This window comes from Lepidochelys kempii, chromosome 1, assembly GCF_965140265.1.
Source record: "Lepidochelys kempii isolate rLepKem1 chromosome 1, rLepKem1.hap2, whole genome shotgun sequence".
In the NCBI taxonomy this organism is placed as follows: Eukaryota; Metazoa; Chordata; order Testudines; family Cheloniidae; genus Lepidochelys; species Lepidochelys kempii.
The window spans coordinates 320,167,094-320,192,490 of NC_133256.1; the positions used below are offsets into that span (position 1 = coordinate 320,167,094).

At 40.7% G+C, this 25,397-nt stretch overlaps 1 protein-coding gene across 3 annotated transcripts in view; it reads right to left on the reverse strand.

The window, feature by feature from the left end:
• TBC1D22A (TBC1 domain family member 22A) overlaps nt 1-25,397 on the reverse strand; it is a 440,402-nt gene that overhangs the window by 155,920 nt on the left and 259,085 nt on the right. For all 3 annotated transcript variants that reach the window (XM_073328376.1, XM_073328375.1, XM_073328374.1), the window contains one exon: nt 16,249-16,376. In XM_073328376.1, the coding sequence (XP_073184477.1) occupies nt 16,249-16,376 (128 nt within the window). The remainder of the gene's footprint in view (nt 1-16,248; nt 16,377-25,397) is intronic.

Below are 25,397 nucleotides of genomic sequence, written 5' to 3' on the forward strand. Positions count from 1 at the left end.
CACCAACAGCTGCTACCATTAGAGTCCCAGGGCTAGAAACCAGAGTAGAGGGTGGGCCCAGGTCCCCCCCGCCCACCTTCTCTACAGAGATCCCCTGGAGAAGGGAAGTAGGACTCGATCCAGGCCGGAGGCCGAACTGCGCCTACTGAGCTCTACGGAGCAACAGAGACTGTGGGGTATTCCCCCTTCCCATCTTCCATACTGCTGGTGATGAAAGTAACTCAATAGACTGTAACTCTTGCTGCTACACTGAGAAAGGGAGGTCACACTGGGGCCTTATTGAGTTTCTGAAGCCACTGAAACTGCCCAGAAGCGCTGAACCCACCAATAGAGGCTCGAGACTTTGTCACAACTGATATAACCAAACATACCAAAGGCTGCATACAGCAGCATAGAAATCAGCTTCAATGCATTCAGTGCAGAAACTCAACACAAGTTTAGTAGCAGTCTGTTCCTTGTTGGTAGAATGCATGTATTGTATGTTTTTTAAGGCTACTGCCATACAATGGAAGGCATTAATTAAGACAAAGCAACACCACCAGTTGGTGGTGGGAAGGAGGAAGTAGGAAGGAGAATTGAGACACCAAAGTGAGCAATGCAATACTGTGTGAGGCTGTCATAAATATAAAGGGAAGGGTAAACCCCTTTGAAATCCCTCCTGGCCAGGGGAAAGCTCCTCTCACCTGTAAAGGGTTAAGAAGCTAAAGGTAACCTCGCTGGCACCTGACCAATGAGGAGACAAGATACTTTCAAAAGCTGGGAGGAGGGAGAGAAACAAAGGGTCTGTGTCCGTCTGTAGTCGTCTTGGCCGGGGATAGACCAGGAATGGAGTCTTAGAACTTTTAGTAAGTAATCTAGCTAGGTATGTGTTAGATTATGATTTCTTTAAATGGCTGAGAAAAGAATTGTGCTGAATAGAATAACTATTTCTGTCTGTGTATCTTTTTTGTAACTTAAGGTTTTGCCTAGAGGGGTTCTCTATGTTTTTGAATCTAATTACCTTGTAAGATATCTACCATCCTGATTTTACAGGGGGGATTTCTTTATTTCTATTTACTTCTATTTTTTATTAAAAGTCTTCTTGTAAAACACTGAATGCTTTTTCATTATTTTCAGATCCAAGGGTTTGGGTCTGTGGTCACCTATGCAAATTGGTGAGGCTTTTTACCAAACCTTGTCCAGGAAGTGGGGTGCAGGGTTTTGGGAAGTATTTTGGGGGGAAGGACGCGTCCAAACAGCTCTTCCCCAGTAACCAGTATTAGTTTGGTGGTGGTAGCGGCCAGTCCAAGGATAACGGGGGTAATATTTTGTACCTTGGAGAAGTTTTGACCTAAGCTGGTAAAGATAAGCTTAGGAGGTTTTTCATGCAGGTCCCCACATCTGTACCCTAGAGTTCAGAGTGGGGGAGGAACCTTGACAGAGGCCTATCCAATCAGACATGTGCCAGTCAGGTGATAACACCAATCTATTCCTTTTGAATGTTTGTGTCGCATTCTGGGCTATGTCAGCGGTGGTCACCCAACATCTGACTATCTATTCCTGAGAATTTTGGGAACCATGTTTCACACCTTGCAACCAGATAAGTAATGCCCCCAACTCCCAGACAATACAATGACAATGTTTAAGAGTAGCTTGGGGCATCACTTGATCAGTTCTTGGACAGCCTGAAGGGCACAAACAGTACAAAGAGAAACTATAAAAACAAGAATCGGGCAATAAACAAAATTGAGGTGTCGAGTACTCCATGTACTTCATCCAAAATTTGTTTATGCAAGAATAATAACTAAGAGTAAGACTCATCTGGAGAAAGACAGCTTCCAACTTGTGAAGAGACATTTAAGTGACAAAGCACTCCAACACTTCACCTGCAGAAGTAAATTCTTAACCAGTCTGAAACTGAAAAAAATGACAGCTAAGGTAGCTCCTACTCATCATGCTTCATCAGAAGTTAGGTTGTGTCACTATCTGGTGAGGCAGTTCTCAGCCCAAAGCATTCTGATCCCAACCACATGTAATGAGAACGATCTTAAAAAGGATGATCTTGTACAATACTTTCTTTTGAGGAACATCAAATAGTAACTCAATTCTCACCAACCCCACGCAAAGATAAGTTCATATACTACTTTGTTCTCAAATTGGTGTTTGGGTATCTTCTCCCAAATTCTGCTTCTTTTAATTTCTTTTTTCTCTTTGTGCTGCATATAGTGCAATAAACACCATATCTCAGTTTACTTTGCTGCATATTAGCTTTGCTTCAGATCTTTGTTAGACAATCAGATTGTCAATATCTCTTAAGTAAATAATTACAAGAGAAGACCAGAAAAAATTGTAGCATGTCTTCATTTATTTCTCTCTTTTGCATGATTTTCCATTCCTTATTTCAGTGTATTACTAAATTTTTATACCATTTAAAAATGTGAAGAGACGTGGATAAAAACATTTGTCAGCTAAATAAAATTATTAAGAGATACCTACTCCCTCCATTAAAAGTATCATGAGTCATTCTATTAGCAATTTTGAAGATTCTGGTTCTGCAGGCTGCACAATGAAAAATGACAAACACTTCACTTTTTGTATAACGTACTGTACAGGAGCTATATAAGTAATTAAAACCTGAAACCTTCAATACTTTGTTACAGAAAATCAAATTCTATCTGCATGAAGACATAAGTTAATCAAAAATGAACTTTCATATAGGTTTATACCTTATAAACAAATTGAATACATCTATACCATAAAGTCTGATATTTTTCTCTTGAGCTCAGAACTAAAAAAAAAAAGACATCTTTATATGGGAATTAAGACAATAACCTTAGATTAATCAGTTTGAAGATTAACATGCATTGATACAGACTTTAAAACATTTTCAGCATACATACATAACTCCTTACATAAGTACTTGTAAATATATTTTACAACACTATTAATGATTAGCGTGGCCCTGTCTTTCATTTAAGACCTCAAATAACATTCCTTGGTGAATCAAAATGTACATACCAGCGGAGCTGTCCCTATGGTATGGCGAATCAGGGTGACGGCTCCGGGCCCTGTGCTTTGGGGGGGCCCCGCAATTGGCTGGCGCACATGGACAGCATGTGAACCACTGGCTCGGAGAGGCTAGCCCCCCAGCTGAGGGAAAGCGTGCAGCAGCACTGCTGTAGCCTCCCCAGTTCCAGAGCGCCAGGAGGGAAAGCATGTGGTGTTGCCGCAGCCTCCCCAGCCCTGGGATGGCGGGCGGCCTGGCCCCAGCACTCTGGAGCCCAGGGGCACAAACAAAGCAGGGCCCTGGCGGGGTGGAGTATGGGCTGTTTGGGCAGGCACCGCAGATTCGTCACTTCCTCCCAGGGCCCCGAACCGCCCTAGGGATGGCCCTGCATACCAGAATCAGGATATTCTTGTAACCCTATTGCCAGTTGGCATTAAAGGATTCTTAGGCCATAGCACTACTTGCAGCTGGTGTCCAGAATGGATAAAATGGGAAAGGGCAGCAGATAGAGGTAAATATTAGCAAGATGCTTGGTAGAACTTTCAGTCTGTAGGGAGCTGTCAAGGTTCCTTTCCCACTCTGAACTCTAGGGTACAGATGTGGGGACCTGCATGAAAGACCCCTAAGCTTATTCTTACCGGCTTATGTTAAAAACTTGCCCTAAGTACAAACTTTGCCTTGTCCTTGAACCGCATGCTCCCACCACCAAGCATGTTAAACAAAGAACAGGGAAAGAGCTCACTTGGAGACGTCTTCCCCCAAAATATCTCCCTAAGCCCTACGCCCCCTTTCCTGGGGAAGGCTTGATAAAAAATCCTCACCAATTTGTATAGGTGAACACAGACCCAAACACTTGGATCTTAAGAACAATGAAAAATCAAATCAGGTTCTTAAAAGAAGAATTTTAATTAAAGAAAAGGTAAAAGAATCACCTCTGTAAAATCAGGATGGTAAATACCTTACAGGGTAATCAGATTCAAAACACAGAGAATCCCGCTAGGCAAAACCTTAAGTTATAAAAAGACACAAAAACAGGAATATACATTCCATTCAGCACAGCTTATTTTACTTATTTTATTTTAATCTAGCTAGATTACTTACTAACTAATAGTTGTAAGGCTGCATTCCTGATCTGTTTCCGGCAAAAGCATCACACAGACAGACGAACCCTCTGTTTCCCCCCACTCCTGATTTGAAAGTATCTTGTCTCCTCATTGGTCATTTTGGTCAGGTGCCAGCGAGGTTATCTTAGCTTCTTAATTCTTTACAGGTGAAAGGGTTTTGCCTCTGGCCAGGAGGGATTTTATAGCACTGTATACAGAAAGGTGGTTACCCTTCCCTTTATTTTTATGACAGGAGCAGTGATCTCAAGTCTTCACAGATTGAGGTACCCATCAGAAGTACCTTCAATTCCACCTTGCAGAGTAAAGAAGAAGAAGAAGAGAATTCATTGCTGGGATAAGTGGTAGCGATCAGTCAGAAGAGGGCCAACCCAAATTTGCTGGTTATAAAGTGTGATGCCATTTAACTCCACATTGAACCTAATAAAATGCCTGGTATTTGAAGGGCAGACTGGTCAGAAGGAGCTGCATTTCCACCCCCAGCCACACCCAATTGTTCAAGTTAATACTGTTGTATTCTGACACTTTAAAATCCATCTGTGTGTTTTTCATTTGCCTGCATGGCCTGATCTCTGTATAGATGCATGCCCAAGACTGCATAGATGGGTATGCTGAAGTCCCTCACAATAGTGAACATTTCTAAGAACAGAGGTAATGAAATATAATCAGAAAATACCAATGCAGTATTTTTTATATTAAAGAAAATACTATATGAAAAAACAGTTCACTATAAGCTGTTATTTACTTTTCTGGAACTTTTAGGTTTCCTCTGTAAGACATGGCAATTCCAGTGGCTGCTTTAATCATTTAATTTTAATATGCTACTTTGAGAACTATCAAATATTGATTCTGTGTTAAAGCATGACACATAAGAACAAATAAGGTATAAGACAAAGTTTACAGAGGAGACATGGGACATGTGTTAAAAGATGGAAAAATGAGAGAAATTTGTAGAAATAAAGCTAATTAAAATCCAAATCAATTAATTTTTTTCATTCATAGGATATTTACTAGGGCTATTGATTAATTGCAGTTAACTTATACAATTAACATAAAAAACATGATTAAATATTAATAGTGTTGAATCGCAGTTTTAATCACACTGTTAAATAATAGAATACCAATTCAAATTAAATATTTGTGGATGTTTTCCTACATTTTTGAATATATTGATTTAAATTACAACACAGAATACAAAGTGTATAGTGCTTACTTTACATTATTATTTTTATTACAAATATTTGCACTGAAAAAATTATAAACAAATCATATTTTTCAATTCACCTCATAGGAGTACCGTAATGCAATCTCTTTATCATGAAAGTGCAACTTACAAATGTGGATTTTTTTTTGTTACATAACTGCACTCAAAAATAAAACAATGTAAAACTTTACAAGTCCACTCAGTCCTACTTCTTGTTCAGCCAGTCACTAAGACAAACAAGTTTGTTTACATTTACAGGAGATAATGCTGTCCGCTTCTTATTTACAGTGTCACCTGAAGGTGAGAACAGGCGTTCTTGTGGCACTTTTGTAGCTGGCATTGCAAGATATTTACGTGCCAGATATGTGAAACATTCGTATGCCCCTTCATGCTTCAGCCATCATTCCAGAGGACATGCTTCCATGCTGATGACACTCATTAAAAAAATAATGCATTAATTAAATTTGTGGCTGAACTCCTTGGGGGAGAATAGTATGCCTCCTACTCTGTTTTACCCACATTCTGCCATATATTTCATTTTATAACAGTCTTGGATGATGACCCAGCACATGTTGTTCATTTTAAGAACACTTTCACTACAGATTTGACAAAATGAAAAGAAGGTACCAATGTGAGATTTCTAAAGATCGCTACATCACTTGACCCAAGAATTAAGAATTTGAAGTGCTTTCCAAAATCTGAGAGGGATGAGGTTTAGAGCATGCTTTCAGAAGTCTTACAAGAGCAACGCTCTGATGGGGAAACTACACCAAAAATAAATAAATATATCAACCTTCTGCTGGTGGCATCTGACTCAGATGATGAAGATGAATATGAGTCGGTCCACACTGCTTTCGATGGTTATCGAGCAGAACCTGTTATCAGCATGGACACGTCCTCTGGAATGATGGCTGAAGCATGAAGGGACGTATGAATCTTTAGTGCATCTGGCACGTAAATAACTTGCGATGCCGGCTAAAACAATGCCATACAAATGCCTGTTCTCACTTTCAAGTGATATTGTAAATAAGAAGCGGCCAGCATTATCTCCTGCAAATGTAAACAAACTTGTTTGTCTGAACAAGTGGTTGAACAAGAAGTAGGACTGAGTGGACCTGTAGACTGTAAACTTTTACATTGTTTTAGTTTTGAATACAGTTATTTTTTGCATATAATTCTATACTTATAAGTTCAACTTTCACGATAAAGAGATTGCACTACAATTGCACTAGGTGAATTGAAAAATACTTTTGTTTTTTACAGTGTAAATATTTGTAATAAAAAATGAAATGAGCACTGTATACTTTGTAATCTGTGTTGTAATTGAAATCAATATATTTGAAAATATAGAAAATATCCCAAACTATTTAAATAAATGGTATTCTATTATTAATTGTATGATTAATTGCATTGTTAATCGGGATTAATTTTGTTAATTGCATGATTAATCACAATAAATTTTTAATCACTTTACAGCCCTAGTATTTACTCAAAATCATTAGGCAAAAGTACAAATGTAATCTTTTCGAGGGAAGTCATCTATTACAGGTACTAGTTTTGTTTTTATTAATAAAAGTAAATCTTGTGCCTGTGTCGAGGAGATTCTTGGGCACTAAGAATACAGTCAATTAATGAGGTACAAATGAAAAACTACTGATCTTAAAATATCTTTTTATTTAACTATATCTACTCAGCTACTGGCAATTTTTGGTAGGGAGAAAAAATAGTCTATATTGTTTCTATATTTACATATATCTGATAAGTGGTAAGTTAAGATCTACAAGATGTTAGCTATACCCAACAAAATGTGCACAGTACTGGCTTTGATACGTCTATTTTAGATCACTTTATAAATTTGTCCCCTATTATCATGGAACTTGTAAGTGACATGGCGTGCATTAACATACACAAACTTATTAAGCACAAAATCTTTAAATATTGTGACAGGGTTGGGCCAGATGGCTATAGGAGAGTAACAGAAGGCAGATATATTAGCCTCAGGCTAAGTAGGTCCCTTTTCCCTGGGTAAGGTAATAGGGAAGGTTCCAGAACAATCAGGAACCTTCTGGAGACAATTAAGACAGGCTGATTAGAACACCTGCAGCCAATCAAGAAGCTGCTAGAATCAATTAAGGAAGGCTAATTAGGGCACCTGGGTTTTAAAAAAGAGCTCATTTCAGTTTGTGGTGTGCGTGTGAGGAGCTGGGAGCAAGAAGCACTAGGAGCTGAGAGTGAGAACGTGGACTGTTGGAGGACTGAGGTGTACAAGCATCATCAGACACCAGGAGGAAGGTCCTATGGTGAGGATAAAGAAGGTGTTGGGAGGAGGCCATGGGGAAGTAGCCCAGGGAGTTGTAGCTGTCGCACAGTTGTTCCAGGAGGTACTCTTGACAGCTGCATTCCAGAGGGCCCTGGGCTGGAACCCGGAGTAGAGGGTGGACCCGGGTTCCTCCCAAATCCTCCCAACTCCTGGTCAGACACAGGAGGAGTTGACCTGGACTGTGGGTTCAGAAAAACGGCCAAACTGAGGGCTGCCGTGAAGTTCCAAGGCGAGCAAATCTGCTAATGGTGCAAGACCCACCAAGGTATAGGAGGAACTTTGTCATAATATGCATTCATGGGGGTTTTCTTAAAATGAACATTTATAGATACATGCAAAGCTTTAAAAAAGGATGTTTAAGTAGAATTTACATGTGACCCAATAACCCCTCAATGCCAACTGGCAAAGGGTTAAAAGAATATTCTGATTCTGGCATGTAAATTATATTTCAAGGAATATCTTGCAAAGTCTTAAATGAAAGCCAGGATCACGCTGGTCATTAATGTCATTGTGAAATGTATGTACAGATAACTATGTAAGGAGCTATGTATGTGAACTGAAAATATGTTCTTAGATTCTGTATCAAAGCAAAGGTGAGGAAACCAGTTTCCTGTCAGTCAAAAGATGTTTATTCACCTTTATCTCTGTTAGCACGTAAATTAAGCCTTAACACAATGGAGGCACATTTATATATGAAGTCACAAGAAAGATGTGAAATTCACGGGGAAGAACACACACTGGGGGAAAAAAATCTTATCCTGAAATACACTTCAAATGTTTACTGGACTGTATTCGGGGAACAGAGAAGACACCCCCTCATCCTGTACCTAGAAATACTAATGAAAATGGGATATCACAACCAGCCTGGGTTGAAGACACTGCAAAAAGCTTTGCGTAACAGAAACTTCAGAAGACAGTAGGTAAACCTAATAGTTAAGATTAATCTCTAGAAACCATGTTATGACTTAGTTTTATATGTAACCTTTTGTTTCCACTACCCTTACTATCTTTTGAATCTTTGATAATAAACTTATAGTTTTCACTACAAAATATATTTAAGTGCTATGATATTAACCTAGGTGCTGATCCTGAGTTGCATCAGACAAGATGGTATGTCATATGGGGAGAGCTAACTTGGTATTTCCATGAATGTTCAGTGGAGAAGGGTCTTCAAAGGGACTCAGGGATTGGATTACACTGTTTTTGAACCTGCATGGCAAAGTAAGGGCTGGCATAGCCTGGGAGTGTCAGGGAACTGACACCCAGTCAAGCACAAGAAAGCCTCCCACACACTGGAGGCAGGGTAACTAAGTTCTGGGGACCCCAAGAACCATCACACTGCACTTCAGCAGCTAGTCTGGGTACATAATTTCTCCAATGCATTGTCAGGAAAACTGCCTTTTGAAAAGTGATGAATTCCAAGTGGCTGACTTGCAAATCTCAATAGGCAGAGGTGACCTGAGCCTAGATACCACTGCTGCCATAGCTCTGGTTAAATGATCTGTAATATCACACTCAAAGAATAACAATGAGAAATAAGTAAAGAGCCGTCAATCCCATGGTATTAGGTGGGTCAGCGGCTTTCATTTTGCATTAATGCTTTACTACTAGAAATCTTGACTTTTGATATCGGTGAGTTAATGTAGCTCTCTTGAACACGGGCTGATATTATGCATTGTTCACAAAGGAAATGAACATCAAGGACATTGTAAAGGAGCATATTCTTTCTAAGATAAAGCAAAATTAATTTCATAGTACTCCTTTTCTTTTTGCGGGTACAGACTAACACGGCTGTCACTCAGACTAGAGAAGGGTAGCTAAAGTCTTTTACATAATATAATCAATTTTTTTTTAAAAAAAACTGGTTATACATAAATACAAGCACCTAACTTCAAGTTTGTGAATAGGCATTATGTACAGTCGTTAATTACTTGATATCACACACATACACATTTGTTTTTACACAGAACTACTGATTCTGAGCACAGGATGGACATACAGGGTGACGGATTGGTGCATGGTCAAACATAAAATGCATTTCCTAACTTTTGAGTGCTTGACTGTGCAACCTAAATAACATTTCTTTTAACATAATATTTTTGTGTGTGTTATATATATCTGCAAGATTTAAAAAATAAATAAACCGGTGCTTAATGTTAGGCTCTTTCCATTGACTTCAACCTCAAACTTCTTAAATATGGAATTAGAGGTCTAATTGTAGACATCAATATTTGAATTCTTGGCCCAAATAAATGTAGGCACTTAAATAGGATCCCTAATATTCTAAAATACTGAATGAAGTTCAGTAGCTTACTTATTTAACTGCCTAAATATGGACTTATAACTGTATCCATTTTTTAAAAATGTGGCTTGACTATATTTGAAAATACACGCATACAAATATTTATACGTATATATTCTTGTGTGTGTATTTTATGTTTATAACTAAAATATCCTCTAAATCTGAGACTTTTTTAACCAATCCACTGTTTCAGTTCCACAAAGGTTTTAACATCCTGTCAAAGGCCAAAGGCCGAATAATGGAACTAGTGTCAGTGCCTCCACAATACGTGTTTATCATGGTTAGTCTATTGAAACTGGATGAGGAAACTGGATGGGGAAAAGAAAAGGACCTCTTGCTATAGATAAAGAGAGATTCAAAATAAAGCGCTGACTTACAAATGGAAATTCTGACCCTAATGCAAATAGCAGCCAGCTTGACATTATGTGTGACATTGGCAGTATGTCAGAGGATTCCATTCATAACTACTTCACAATCAGAAGTACTTTAATTTCAATATTTCAAATAGCATGTTAACTTTTTTCAGCATCAAAGATTTTTTTTCCTGATACTTAAAAATGAATATAACATCACAATACAAATTGATACACAGCCTCTGACTTTCAGCCCCACACTGCCATTTTGAGACTATGATGCACACGTGCGAATTCAATTATTGGAATAACACTATTCACTCTTTGTTTTGCACAAAAGACTAGTAAGCGACATAAATACACAAGATACATCTTGATATATGCTCTGAAAGACAAAAACCAATTTCAATCTAAAAAATTTAAACAGAAGTAAGGCAAGAAGAAATCCCAAAGTTGTTACTAACTCTTATGAAATGCCTTAAATCAGATCACGGGTACTTTTTTTGGGTTGTTGTTGATAGGCATAAAATGCTGTAACATTTGTCTAATGTGGCAGAGCATGGAAGATGTACAGATTGACATCTCTACCATTCCTAATAAAAGTTGTTAAATCATGCAAGTACAAAGATAGAAAGTAGCAATAGTATTTGTTGTAAGCGTACAAAGAAACCTTTAAATCATTATCATGTCAAACACAGGCTCTTTCAGAATGGAGCAGACATGCAACTTGTCTTACTTCCTTTTCATAAACGCACAAAAATCTGTTAAACTCCTGCCAATCCTGTGTAACTTCAGGATTGGCAGGATTGTGCATATTACACTGTACCAAAGTATTGTGCCAAGAAGGTGATCCCAGGTTTCAAAGAAAATGCAAGATAAAAAGACATGAGGGTAAGAAGCAGTGACAGAATAATGTACGGGCCCATGGGGCTCATGCCCAGGTGCCCTCGCCAATTTGAGGACCCCCACAAGAGCACTGGAACCTGGGTGGAAGCGCCATTGGCACTGGAATTCTGGCATCGCCCACTGCTCCTCCGCTTCCCCCAAGGCCCCGCCCCCTGGCCAGGCCAGAAGCTGGAGCTAGGCCATAGTAAGAGTTGCCCAGGCTGCTGTGGGGAAACCAGGAACCTCCACCTGCCCTGTGTGGGGGTCCAAGAGCAGCCCCTGGCCCATGTGCCCATCGTCCAGGGCTCTACACAGAGGCCCAAGATCCTTGGGTGACTCTTCAGGGCTGGCCTATGGGGCAAGCCACCTGGGTGACCGCCCAAGGCGCCGTGGTTAGGGGGGCACAGTGCAGAGTTGTGAGCTGCCAGCTGGCAGGGGAGAACCACAAACTTGCAGTGACTATGCATGGGGGAGAAACGGGGAAGGTGAATGGTGACACACAGATATTACTCGCCCCTCCTACCCCGCCAACATTCCTCCATTCCCCCCTAGGTAGCTGTAAGTGGGGGACAAGAAGCAACATCAAGTGCTCCATGCATTCCACCACTGGGCTGTGCTGTGACATGAGCATCAGGAACTGTTGCTCTCCTGTCCTCCCCTTATGCAGCCCGGGTTGAGAAAGTGACCTGGATGCAAGAAGCCCTGACATTGCTCCTCATTTCCCCCCGCCCAGTCCTCTTGGGGGTGCACAACCAGCTTGCCTGCTGACCTGGATGCATGGAGCAGTTTCCCCATGTGGGCACAGAAGAGGAGTGCAGGAGTTAGGGGCAAAGGTGGCATGGTGCAGCACAAAGTAAGGGTGGTAATACATCATATACCATGCCACCCTTATTTCTCTGCTGCTGGTGGTGGTGGCAATGCCTTCAGACCTCGGCACCCAGCCAGCAGCTGCCACTATCTAGCCACCCAGCCAGTGCTTAATTTGTGCCGGGGCTTGCTAGGGTTGAGCCCCAGCTCCTCTTTTGATATAAATTAAGCACTGTGGAGAGGCAGCAGGGCCCTGAGGGCTGGGGAGCCCATAGTGGCCAGAGGCACCAAGATACAAGTTGCCGATGGCTCCGTTTTCTCTGGGCGGATCTTACCATGGCCCAACTCCAGCTTCTGGCTTGACCAGGGGGCAGTTGTTGCGGGAAGGGGAAGAGCAGGGAGTGGGGCCCCGTGCAAGGCAGGGTTTGGGGGGCCCAAAAGTTCTCTGTGCCCAAGGCCCCAATAATTCTTTATCTACCTCTTGTAAGTAGAAGATAAAACTGAGGTCTTGTATTACAGTTTCTGACTGTGCAATTTTTTACATCTGATTCCAACAAAGTTCACATAATTCAGTTCTAAAGACTTAAAACTTCGGTGTCCTGAGCGTAATTTAGCAATTTGGGAAAAAAATTAACCTTTGAAAGGAACACTGTAGCTAATCAAAGGCATTCGTTCTCACATAAAAAAACAGGCCAATCCACAGAAAGTTGAATTTCCTCTTGTTAAAGTACAATCCAAATTAAGGAAATAATAAACCAAACTAAATCTTTAAAATTAAGAAGACCTCACCACACACCTTGTTGTGTGTACAAGCTGCACAGTGCTTCTAATTATCTTGTGTTAGTAGGAATTAAAGTTAAAAGTTGTTGTCAAGCAGCAGTTTTCTTTTTCAAAATGTATTTTTGTGTTTGTAAAGTTCTGCTGTAAAGACAGTACCATATTTTTACAGATTTATAAAAGCACAGTTACAGAACACCTATGCATTTTGTTATGGGAAATTTGTGAACCTTTGTGAAACTTTATTCTCATATACCTGGCTTACTTACAATAATTTTGGAGTATGTATGCAATGACCTACTTCACACAGCTGATTAAATCTGAATTAAGTTAGACAGAAAGCCAGATACTGGCAAGACTGTGCTTGATACTGTAAAATCTAAAATAGATTATTCATAGATACATTCATAGAATGAGCCACCGTGTTCATCTAGTATGACCTGCTGCATAACACACGTCATGGGACTTCCCTGTATTAATGTATCCTGTTTGAATTAGATATGTCCTTTAGAAAAACATCCAATCTGCACACTATATTTTCATCAACACTTACTAATCTATGCTATGTAGAGTGAAACATATTGCTAGTTTAGCATTTTAATTCTACATATTCCACTTTTTCTCTTATAAATCATAATACCCTCTTCAATGACAAAGAGGCATGAAGAGGTGTTGACACGACAGCATGCATCAGTGGATGTAGATCTGAGCACTGAAAATTATGACGACACCTGTGCTTGTTTTTAAAGGCAGGAAGACAGCAAGTGTTTCAAGAAGTGGTACTCATCGCTTCAAACTTTTTTTTTCCACCTTAGTATTTGACTCATCCAAGAAAAGCAGCAAATATCAAGACAGCATATGTTACCAAGGCAGATGAAGCTCAGATAGATGCTACCAAGCTTGAAATATTCGGTTCTCCAGGAAAATCAACTTAAAGCAGATGGTCCAAGAGGTCAACATAGTTTCCAACCCCTTAGTGAACAATTTGGTCACAGACATCAGCCACAGTGAATTCTGGCTTCCAGTTTGTGACACACACTTTATGTAAGCATTTCTCATAAACCTTATATACAGAGAGCATAACTTCCAAATCTGCGAGGGAGACTCTTACACGTCAATAAATTTTTACAACACTAACAAAAATACTCATTACATAAACAATGATAAGCCACTATACGTACCTTATGAGACAACTGTCATTCCTCAAACTGCATATTATTTTGTATAGTTTTGTTATTCACCCTTATAATACTGCCCAAGGAGAGGCAACTGCTGAAAAATAAATGTCTTTAACTGAAAGGACTTGAAGATTTTAAAAGATATTGTAGGCACAGCAAGGAAAGCGGCATCACAAAATATGGCTTTCTGCAGAAACGGATCATACAGAAGCTGCAGGAATCTGCAGAATCTCAAAAGGAACACCGAGTGTTTCCAGTGACAGCAACAGCTACACCATATAACACTACTCCAACAATACCTATAATTCATTGTCTCTGCAGCCCTTATTTACACATTCAGGTTTATTTTAACTATTGTGGTAATTATTAATCTTCAATTATAATATACTAGAGAAGTTACTAGAATAAAGCTTAAAACAGAGCCTGATTCACTCACAGGTAGTGATGCCTTTTATGTTGCGCTCTCAGTGCAAAAGGGACATAACTAACAACCAGGGAATTTCCCCAGCAAAATGGGATATGCTCTATCCTATGGGATATTTTCAGCTGAAAAAACAGTCCGTTGGGGCAGTTAGAGCTGATCATAAATTAGAGAGGTTGCTCTCTTGAAAGGAGGCAGGTCTCAGGAGGCTAAGAATAGGGGAAGTCTATCTTCAACTTACCCAAATCCTGTGCTCGGAACAGCTTGACTAAAAGTGAGAACCCATCATAGTTAAAGTACTTGCCTACCAATGTTGCACATAAATGTGTCACCACCTTTACTTATGGGTAAACAGTAATTCAAGCAAAATGTGACCCTTTCAAATCAGAGTGGGATAAATGATCAAGCCTGTACTTAACTAGTAAATTAATACTTCTATAGTGCATTTCATCTGAGGATCGAAGTACTTTAAAAACATTAGCCAAATCTCTCAACATTTCGCTCAGACAAATAAATCTAAATATTTTTCTGATGAGTATATTGAGGAAGAGAGAAATTAAGTGATATGCCCCAAATGTACAAAATAATAAATAGTAAGCATTTTCATAAATAGCATACAACAGAATCCAGAGGTCCTTATCCCCGCTTCCTGCTTTACCCAGCAGGTAATACTGATTCCGTATAATATGTTGTAATAAATAAAGTGGGGGGTAGCTCCCTTTGATGGACACTGAGCCAGCCAGTTAGTTTAAAATCCCTCTTGGTAACTTTTCTCTACTTGTTTTACCTGTAAAGAGTTAAAAAGTCCCTCAGGTAAAGAAAAAAAAGTGAGCACCTGACCGAACGAGCCAATGGGAAGGACAGAACTTTTTAAAATTGGGAAAAAAACCCTTTCCCTTTGTCTGTTGTTCTCTCTGGGCTGCAGGGACACAGAGCAGCAATACTATAAGCAGGAATGCTGTGTAAGGTTTGAACCAGGTATGAAAAATTATCTCCCATACCTAGAAGGAATCATTTGACTAGGTATGTTTAGATAACGAGATCAGGTTTATTTCTTTATTTTGGCTTGTGGATCTCCTCTGTGCTAACTCCAGATGCTTTTGTTTGCTTGTAAACTTTAAGCTGAACCCCCAAGAAAGCTATTTTGGGTGCTTAATTTTTTGCAATAGCTCTTTTAAAATTTAGCAAAAGCCTAAGTTCCAGATGTATTTTCCTCCTTTTCTGTTTTTAATAAAATTTACCTTTTTTAAGAACAGCATTGGATTTTTGTCTTAAGAGGTTTGTGCATATGCTGTTTTATTAGCTGGTGGCAACAGCTAACTTCCTTTGTCTCCTTTCTCTGCTCTTCCCCAGAGAGGGGTGAAAGGGCTTGAGGGTACCCCACAGAGAAGAATTCCCAAGTGCTCCTTCCTGGGTCCAAGGGGATTTTTTGTATTTGGGCGGTGGCAGCATTTACCAAACCAAGGTCAGAGAAAGCCTGTAACCTTGAGAGTTTAATACAAGCCTGGAGTGGCAAGTATTAATTTTAAGTGACAGAGTGGGGATTCAGCCTTGACATATGTTATCCAGCTAAAATAAAATGTTTCTCACTTTACCTTAACTTCTGCCAGTAAAAGACCAACAATTTGTAGATTATGTTACAATTATGTTAGAATAAAGCAGCAAGTCTGAGGTGACGTATTCAATCAAACCAGATAATCTAATTTTCAATACCAGTGGATGGAAAAGCTATATATTCATTTTATGTACTGTGTACAGCAATGAGGTAAATTTACATTCATTGTCCCATACTGAAAAACAGGGAAAGGTACATTTACATAAAAGGAGAGCACCTCAGAATGATGTCATCCTACAACACCAATTGGAAGTATGCAACCATAAAGCAAGTGCTCACCTGGTATGTGTCCCATAGCCTTATGGTGCACCTCAGCGGAACTTCTCTCATCAGCAAGTTATTCATCCAACGGAAAGCAAATTGTAAGTATTTCACCTCATGTTGATCTAAATGTCTGTGTACTTGTTCTGGAAGACAAAACAAAAACATGTATCACTTATATAGAACCTTGTCTGCAGCTATAATTATCAAATAAACAGTCTAAAAATAAAACATTATATAAAAACAATTCACAGAAACTGTTACAGTTAAAGAGAAAATGAACAAAATGGAGAGAGGTACAGCCAAACTTATCTTGCATTTAGTTTACTGTCCCTAGGTGGTTTACACAACTATAATTAAAGTTAATATTTTGTCATGGGTACTTTTAGTAAAAGTCATGGACAGGTCACTGGCAATAAACAAAAATACATGGAATCCCGCAACCTGTCCTTGACTTTTACTAAAAAGACCCTGGATGGTGGGGAGATGACTAACACTTGGAGCCCCACTGGGGGATGACTGCCGGTCACTGCTCCAGCCCTGATACTCTTCCTGCTGTTACACTAATAAAATAATACCAATAGGATCTTATAAGAGGGATAAGGCAAAATGCCGTGTTTATTGTAAATACAACAGTTAGCATGTGCTTTTCAATCTCTCTCTCTCTCTCACACACACACACACACACACACACCATGAACACAGTCCTGCCAGCTGATGTTTATAGTTACCAGTCCAGAGTCTGGATCAATCTAGTGGCCAGCCAGATTGGTCACAGAGGGGAGCAGGGCTCTGTCGTTCGCGATCCGATGCTCCTGGAGTGTGGCAAGACGAACCCAAAGTCTTATGGCCAAGCACCCTGTTCTAATAGTCTTTTTTCTCGGCTGAAGTCTATGGATTTTGCTGTGTCAGTTTCTGACCGGTTACTCCGTGCTTGGAGTAACATTTCAAAACACCCTTGAGAGGGTCATTCTGTCCTGGTTTTGATTTAATCAATTGTCTTTAGGGGTGACAGCCTTCCCCTCAGGGCCATCAATCTGCCCTTCCTTCATTATGGAAGCGCATAGATGATTTTCTGGTGTTGTTAAGTCTCTTCACTCCTCCTTCCTTGACCATCTGGCTATAACAATGGCTTTCACACCTTGTCTTTTCCTGATGCATGCATTCCTCATTCACAGTCTCTCAGAGAAGTGAGAAATTAAACTTCACTAAATCTTGTGGTCAAAAATAGTTTACATTGTGCTCAGGCCTTCAACATTCCTTTAATCTAATTAACATAGACACAATAAAAAATCCTGTCTCTTATTAACTAAACCTTATAACAGGTCCTAATTGTAATGCATATGGGAAAACAGAATCTCATCGTCCAGAGGGTCATTCCTTTCTGCTATTCAAATAGGGAGGGCTAGCAGGATGAAATCAAGGCAGACATTAACTCTTATAGTACAAATATAAAATCCTACTCCTACACTGCGGCATTGCAGCTCTGGCCATGGCTCCAGTCCCAGCCGCTGCTTCTGCAGCGGTGGCTGGCTGCCAGCCCTGGGTGGATGACCCAGTCCGCTGCTCCGGCAGCCTCAGGGGTTCAACCAGCCCTGGGCAGCTGCTCCAGCCATTGCTCCAGCCCCAGGGGCTATTCTGGTGGTCTCCAAAGGCTGACCTGGCCCTGGAAGCCACTGACATGGCCCTGGGGGTTGCTATAGCCCTGGGCGGGGGTTGACAGCTATCACAGTCCTGCCGCTGCAGTGGGCTGAAGATATCATGGATGTACATCTAAGTCACAGAATCCGTGACCTCCACGACCAAATTGGATCTTTAAATATAATCCAAATGCTGCTGTCTCATTCATAGTAATACAGATCTGGAGTAATGCCAGTGATTTTCAAAGTACTTCAATTTTTTTAATAATTCAGTATAAAGTGACTAGGACTGCCTAATCATTATACACACTTATTTCTTAAACTCTTTAGGAGAGGGATCACATGTAAAACACTTAGAACAATGGGTTTCCAATAATGATTTGATAACAAACAAAAATTAATAAAAATCATTATAGCAAGGATGTTGAGAAATATTAGTATAGTAGGACAAAAATTGAAAGAGTGCATGGCAAACTGCCTGTTACAACAGTGTTTCTCAATGACGGTGGACTGGTGCTGGTCCCTGAGATCTCCCTGACACAGTTTAGGAAGGAAGCATGCTGGTCCCTGGTATCAAAAAGGTTAAGAAACACTGTTCTAGAATTCTCTAATGACTGAAAAACTAGGAGTACTATGAAGTACCAGGGTCATAGGCCCTTTGCAATAAATGTTAAGTATGTACTTTGTAAGCTAACGAACTCAAAACATCAATTTACCCCCAATATTAACGTGCACGTAGGGAAACAGAATGATGTTTAGGAGCTACTCTGAACATATTTTGATGCGTACAGCTTGACTGGCCTTAATTTTGTTCAGTTAAACAAATAAATACAAATCAAAACAAATGGTTTTGGGTGAGTGATTTTAGTATTGCTCACACTAAAGCACAACATTTCCAACCACTTTTTTGTTTTTAAGGAAAAAAATCATGTTCCTACATTGCCAAGTTTATTGTTTGGAGGCTGAGACAATTAGCCACATGGGTTCCCCTATAGCTCATGGACCTGACATATCGTGACTTATGTATATTAAGCACAGTTTGCCATTGTAGATCTACATCAAAAGGGTAACAAAGGGAGACACCTTCTTGAGAATAGAAGGTCTCAAGCTAATGAAACACTCATCTTTTTGAAGAACAGGTTATAAATTATGGTATGTTCCATTATATTTATGGCTCCTGCAGTGCTGACATACCGAATCTTCTAACAGGACACTTATCTGGTTTTTTTGGTCTTATGTTCACTTAAAACTTTTCTGTAAGGCCAAAAATGGGCAAGCTACAGTATTCTTATGGATCAATGTATTCTTGTGGAATCTTGCCACCGAGTCTCAAAGGTCCTTTCCTCTAATCCACGTTCATAGAGGCATAGTAACTGATAATACAGTGGGACTAGATGCTTATCGTCCCATTTATTTTTTTATTTAGCTCTTCTCAGGAATAACCAGAAAGACATTAATACAACAGCAGTAAGAGAATACAGTACAGTTGTAAGGAAACATAGAATCTATAGGTTTAAGGCAGCAAAGACTAAAAATAAGAGATAACCAAGTTAGCTAAAGGCTTTGGAAGAGCATCTGAAATCTTTGAATTTTTGCCAACCAGCATAGCAGAGCCCTCTCTACACAAGAGAATTTGCTTTCCAATGTTGGTCCCTAGTGTGGAGCATAATGAAGATCACAGGATGTCCACATGCATACAGCACAAACCCAAGGAATAACGTCTCATTCATGTTAACTGGTGTTCAGTTTAAACAGGTTTGTACTATACTTACTTAATGATGTGTGCCAAATTATAATCACCTTTAACCTATATGTACTAATTGTTCACATATGCCAGAATAAACGGGGGGTTCAACATATCTTCTTTTAAAAACTTAGAACATTTTAATTCTTTCAGATATTAGGGATGTTCACCCACGATGACATGACACCCCAGCAAGCTGCGCTAGAGAACAAAGCCAGCAGAGGAGAAAGTAAATCCTTATAGATTTCAAAGCAATTTTTTCCCAGGTTATTTTTATCACTTTATACCTCACAAGGTTGTGCAGAAATACCACATTTTTGTGAGACTATTTGCATGCCTTGATTCACAGCACTACCTACTTCCCACTCATTTTTGAGAGGTATATAACTACCTATGTAATGCTCTATGTGTGCCTTTGCAGCTTTCAAAATTGGATGAGCCATTAACAACTGACACTTTAATACCTGATGATAAAAGGGGTTAAATTCAAATAGGCTTTGTTTATAAAACAAGGCAGCAGCAGTAGGCAGAGGAGGCGATACAACTGCCCAATCCCCTAATAAGCCCTGGTGCTTTGGCCCCAGTACCTGGTTTTTGAGTGGCTGGGACAGTGACTAAGACTTAGTCTACGCTATGAAATTAGGTATATTTGCCTGGACCAAGTTTGGCATGTGTTTATATTAAAATTTGTCGCCCATTAACGTAAGCGGCTCATTACAGCAACATAGTACCACCACCTTCATGAGTGACGCTGACCACTGTTGACGTGTAGCCATTGCACTAGTTGTGTCAAACCTAACCATCCTCCAATGTCCACATCCCTACGACAGTGATTGCTCTGATCAGAATTTTGCACTCCACTGCCCAGGGGTCACAGAGTCCTGAAGCAATCCATGCCACCTTTAAAATCCTTGCAAGTTTCTGAAATGCCCTTTCCTGATTGCTCATTTTGGAGAGCACACTTAAGTGCTCACCTTTGTGTGCAGTTGACTGCCCAACCCAAAGCACATGGAGAGCTCCTAAACATGCTCCTGCCTGGAGCAGGAAAGTAGTATTGGATCTCCTTGGCCTGTGGGGAGAAGATGCTGTGCAAGCAGAGCTATGGACCATCCACAGGAACATCGACATCTACAAGCAGATCACATGGGTAATGCTGGCAAAGGGGTACGAGAGAGATAAGAAGCATGAAAGTGAAGAAGCTATGCCAGGCATACCACAAGACTAGGGAGGGCAACAAGAAATCTGATGCTGCCATGCAAACCTGCTCCTTTTACAACAAACTGCATGCTATACTTGGTGGTGACCTCATCAGCACCCCATAAATGACTGTGGACACCTCAGAGGAGCCCAAAAGTGGGCCCCTGCCATGAAGAGAGAGGAGGAGGAGTTGAAGAAGGGAGGGGATATAACAGGGGACTCAAACCATGCTGTGAGCCAGGAACTGTTTAAAACTCTCCAGCACTCAAGCCAGTTCTGCCAGGTGAGCTCAGATGATGCCCACTGATGATGGGGAAGGAAGCTCAGGTAAGTGCGTACACAAATTACTCCTTGCAATTTTTTGTTTTTGTTGCTTTTTCTTTCCCTCAAGCCACATCTTTCCCTCTCCCTCACTTTTCTTCCCCATTTAAGAATGGCCCCCAACCTACCTGCAAGTTAAGAGACAGGGATCTGTTTTTCATTGTTTTACTGGTATAAGATAATCAAGTAAAATGTTGGGGAATACCTTCAAAAAGAGTAGTATGGCAGTCCGGTAACAACCTACAGTAGATCAATGTCCTGTGTCTGGGTACAGGTCGAACAGAGATAGACTCGGCCTCCTCATTTCATTTCTTTTTCTTATTGGGCGAGGTTGGGGAGGGGGGGAAGGGCAGAAGGGGGTGTTAGAGTACTCCGCATATCTGAATAGAAATGTCCCTTTTATCCTTTTCAGATATCTCAACTACACTTTGATGGGGATACTCTGCAATCCTCTCCCAAACATTTGAGTTGGGCTAGCACCATTGCAGTAAACAAGCTAGCAACATATGGGACCAGGCAGCTGTGGGAAGCCAGTAGCAGCTGGGTTGTCTATGCCTTTGTCACCTTTAGGTATGAGATACCAGCCAAAATCACCACTGCCCATGAAAATAGTGTCAGTATTCTCTGCCATTTCCCTATACCCATATCCAGGGATGGGGGCCTAGACTTTATAGCAACATGCCACAGAACACTTCTGTCAGGGTTCCCTCCCCACTCTGAACTCTAAGGTACAGATGTGGGGACCCGCATGAAAGACCCCCTAAATGCTTTTCTACCAGCTTAGGGTAAAACTTCCCCAAGGCACAAACTTTTTGTTTGCTGCCACCACCAAGTGATTTAACAAAGAATCAGGGAAAGGACCACTTGGAGTTCCTATTCCCCCAAAATATTCCCCCAAGCCCTTACACCCTCTTTCCTGGGGAAGCTTGAGAATAATATCCTAACCAACTGGTTACAAAGTGATCACAGACCCAAACCCCTGGGTCTTAGGACAATAGAGAAATCAATCAGGCTCTTAAAAGAAACAGAACTTTTTTAGAAGAAAAAAAGGTAAAAGAAGCACCTCTTTAAAACTAGAAGGGATGCTAATCTCACAGGGCAATCAGATTTAAAACAGAGAGGATTTCCCTCTGGGCAAAACTTTAAAGTTACAAAAATAAAACCAGGAATACACCTTCCTCTCAGCACAGAGGAAATCACAAGCCAAAACAAAAGTAAACTAACGCATTTCCTTGCTAGTACTTACTAATTCGAATGGAGTTGGATTGCTTGCTTTCTTGATCTCTCTCCGGCAAGCACACAGAACAGACAGACAAAAGCCTCATCCCCCAACCCCCTCCCGCCCCCGATTTGAAAGTATCTTGTCCCCTTATTGGTCAGGTGCCAGCGAGGTTATCTGAGCTTCTTAACCCTTTACAGGTAAAAGGATATTGTGCCTCTGGCCAGGAGGGATTTTATAGTACTGTTTTCAGGAAGGTTGTTACCCTTCCCTTTATATTTATGACAAGCCCTTTCTTCTGCTCTAAGCTGTACTCACCATAGTTTGAGCTGCAGAGTGGAGCTGTAGGAAGGTGTTAATAGGAATTTCTTATAAAGAGTTTTTCTAGTACTAATAAAGAATTTTTCAGATTTATTTTCCCTTTCCATTGTGACTGTAAATCTAATGGTGTGTGTCTGTTTTGATCAGCAGCTTCTGGCATGGTGGCCTTGAGGGGTGCCCCTCACCACAGGAAGGATGCGTTCTGCGAGATTCTCCAACCCACCATTGCCTCGTCCAGTAATCAAAGGGCTTGGAAGGCCCATCAGAACACAACCATAAAGAGAGCCTGAGAATGGTTGCTTCAGGAGAGGCAAAAAGGGTAGAGAGAGCGAGAGGCACATTGGATATGCATCAGGACAAGAAAAAAAATGCTTCACATCATGGTTGACATGGAGGCTCAAAGATTTCATATTCAGCAGCCTTGTAGCCCTTGGAGAACTCCATAATTGCTGCTCCCTACATGCCCCCATCATACCACCTGGCATCACTGTGTACATCCTTACCCGCAACACTGCATGCTGAGGGACAACAAGGAGAACCATAGAACACATAAGTAGATTCCGCTTATTAGCAACCCCTTGGTTGCCAGTAAAAAGTTGTCTTTATCTGGCAGTTGCTAATGAGTGGAAGGCAGGTTTGCAGGGCTGCAGCCAGAGAAGGAAGTGGTGGAATGTGCCTTCAAGCTACCAAAAGCAAGTTCAACCATCATTCTGTACCTGCTGAGCTGGAAGCTAAATCTTCCCTGAGCACTGCTGAGGTGTCCAGCCCACAGTTTCCTGAGTCAGGGGAGCAAAGGGCAGGCTTGATCCCCCAGAATCACCATTGGCATTTTATCACCACCAGCATCCCTGCCGGCAGCTTTTTGAAAAGTCCTGTGTTCTAAAAGATGACAACAGTTTTCTTCATCAAATCGTCACTAAATCAAGAGGTCGTGCAATTTTAACTTGGTGTTGCTAAGTAGTAAGGAAATAACTTTGGATCAAATAATCAGAAGCTGATTTAATTTAAAGTAAATGGAAGGATAATCAAAACCAGGTCTTCAACTATGGCTTTTTATTTCAAAAAGGCAGACTTAATGGAAGTAGTAAAAGAAGACAACTGAACTGAAGAGCTTAAGGACTTAAATGTGGAGAAGGCTTAGAATTAATTTAAAAAATCAACTATATAAAAACTATTTGCAATTTGCATTCCAAGCAAAGGCAAAAATCTTGTAGAGAAAAGCTACAGACCAAGCTGTAGGAGTGGAGTAGGAGTGTGCTCATTACATTTGCTGATAATACAAAGTTAGGAGGCATTGTCAATACAGAGCAGAATGAGAATATTGTACAGGAAAAACTGGATGACCTTGAAGAGTACAGTAACAGAAATGGGATGAAATTCAATAATACAAAGTCATGCACCTTCCCTGACCAGCCCACATTGATACTAGTGAAGCATTTCCAATGATCCACTAGCGCTTGCATAACAATAGAAAAGTAGCCCTTTCAGTTGATGTACTCTGTTGCCAGGTGGGTTGGCACCAAAATAGGGATATGCGTGCCATCCTTCACCCCACCACAGTTCAGGAACCCCATTGCTGCAAATCAATCCCCAGTTTCCTGTACATTACTGAAAGTCACAGTCCTGTGTAGCAGAAGACACTTAATGGCTCTGCACACTTGAATCACAACGGCCCTCACTGTGGATTTTCCAACTCCAAAAGGATTGCCCACTAACTAGTAGCAATCTGGCATTGCAAGTTTCCAGAGAGAGATTGCCACTTGCTTTTCCACTGTCAATGAGCCTCTCATTTTGGTGTGCCTGAACCAGAGTGCTGGGACAAGCTCTAGACACAGATCCAGGAATGTGGCCATTTGCATCCAAAAGTTCTGAAGTCACTGCTCATCATCCCAAACCTGCATTGAGATGCTATTCCAACAATCAGTGCTCATTTCTTTGGCCCAGAAATGGCGCTCCACCATGTGGAGCTTCTCCATGAACACCACCAGTAAAATGGCATTTTTCCCCCCGACTATGTCTATCAGTATCCTGTTATTGTGGTCAAACATATCCACATCTTCCTTATCGCAAACTCAACTGCAGCTGTATTCCCTCAAGCTCTGGAAATACCGGAGAACTGTGCATGCCATGTTAGCCCCACGTAGCAGAACTGTACTGAAGTCAGCCCTGTTTCTGACAGAGAGATGGCAGAGACTGAAAAGTAGTGCATGAGATTGCGGGAATTATAAAAAACAGTGCAAAAATTATAGGATGTGGAAAGCGTTATGGAATGCAGAAAGCAGCATGGTGGGAATTTGACTCCTAGCTCCCAGATATCTCTGGACAAATTGTTCCTATTCCATAAGTCACTGAAACAATGTCCCAAAGGCACTCCCAAATGTCCCAAAGAAGGGCTGCATGGGGCACACTGGGATACCTACCCATAGTGCACTGCATTTTACATCAATGTAAACACTCCTGGTGAGTACGGTACCTATGCAAGCAGCCAAGCATGTACACACCTGAATGATATGCATTTTTTGGTGGCTGTATGCCAGCATAACTTGTATCAACCAAACTTCATTATGTAGACATGGTCAAAATGACAAGATTTTAATGTGAGCAATCAAGACACAAAATTCAAACAGCAGTGGGGACAGCTGAAGAAAATACGAACTGCTGGTTGGTAGAATAGTTGCTTACTACTGTAACGTGACTTGCAAGCTTTGCTGCTATTTAATATACT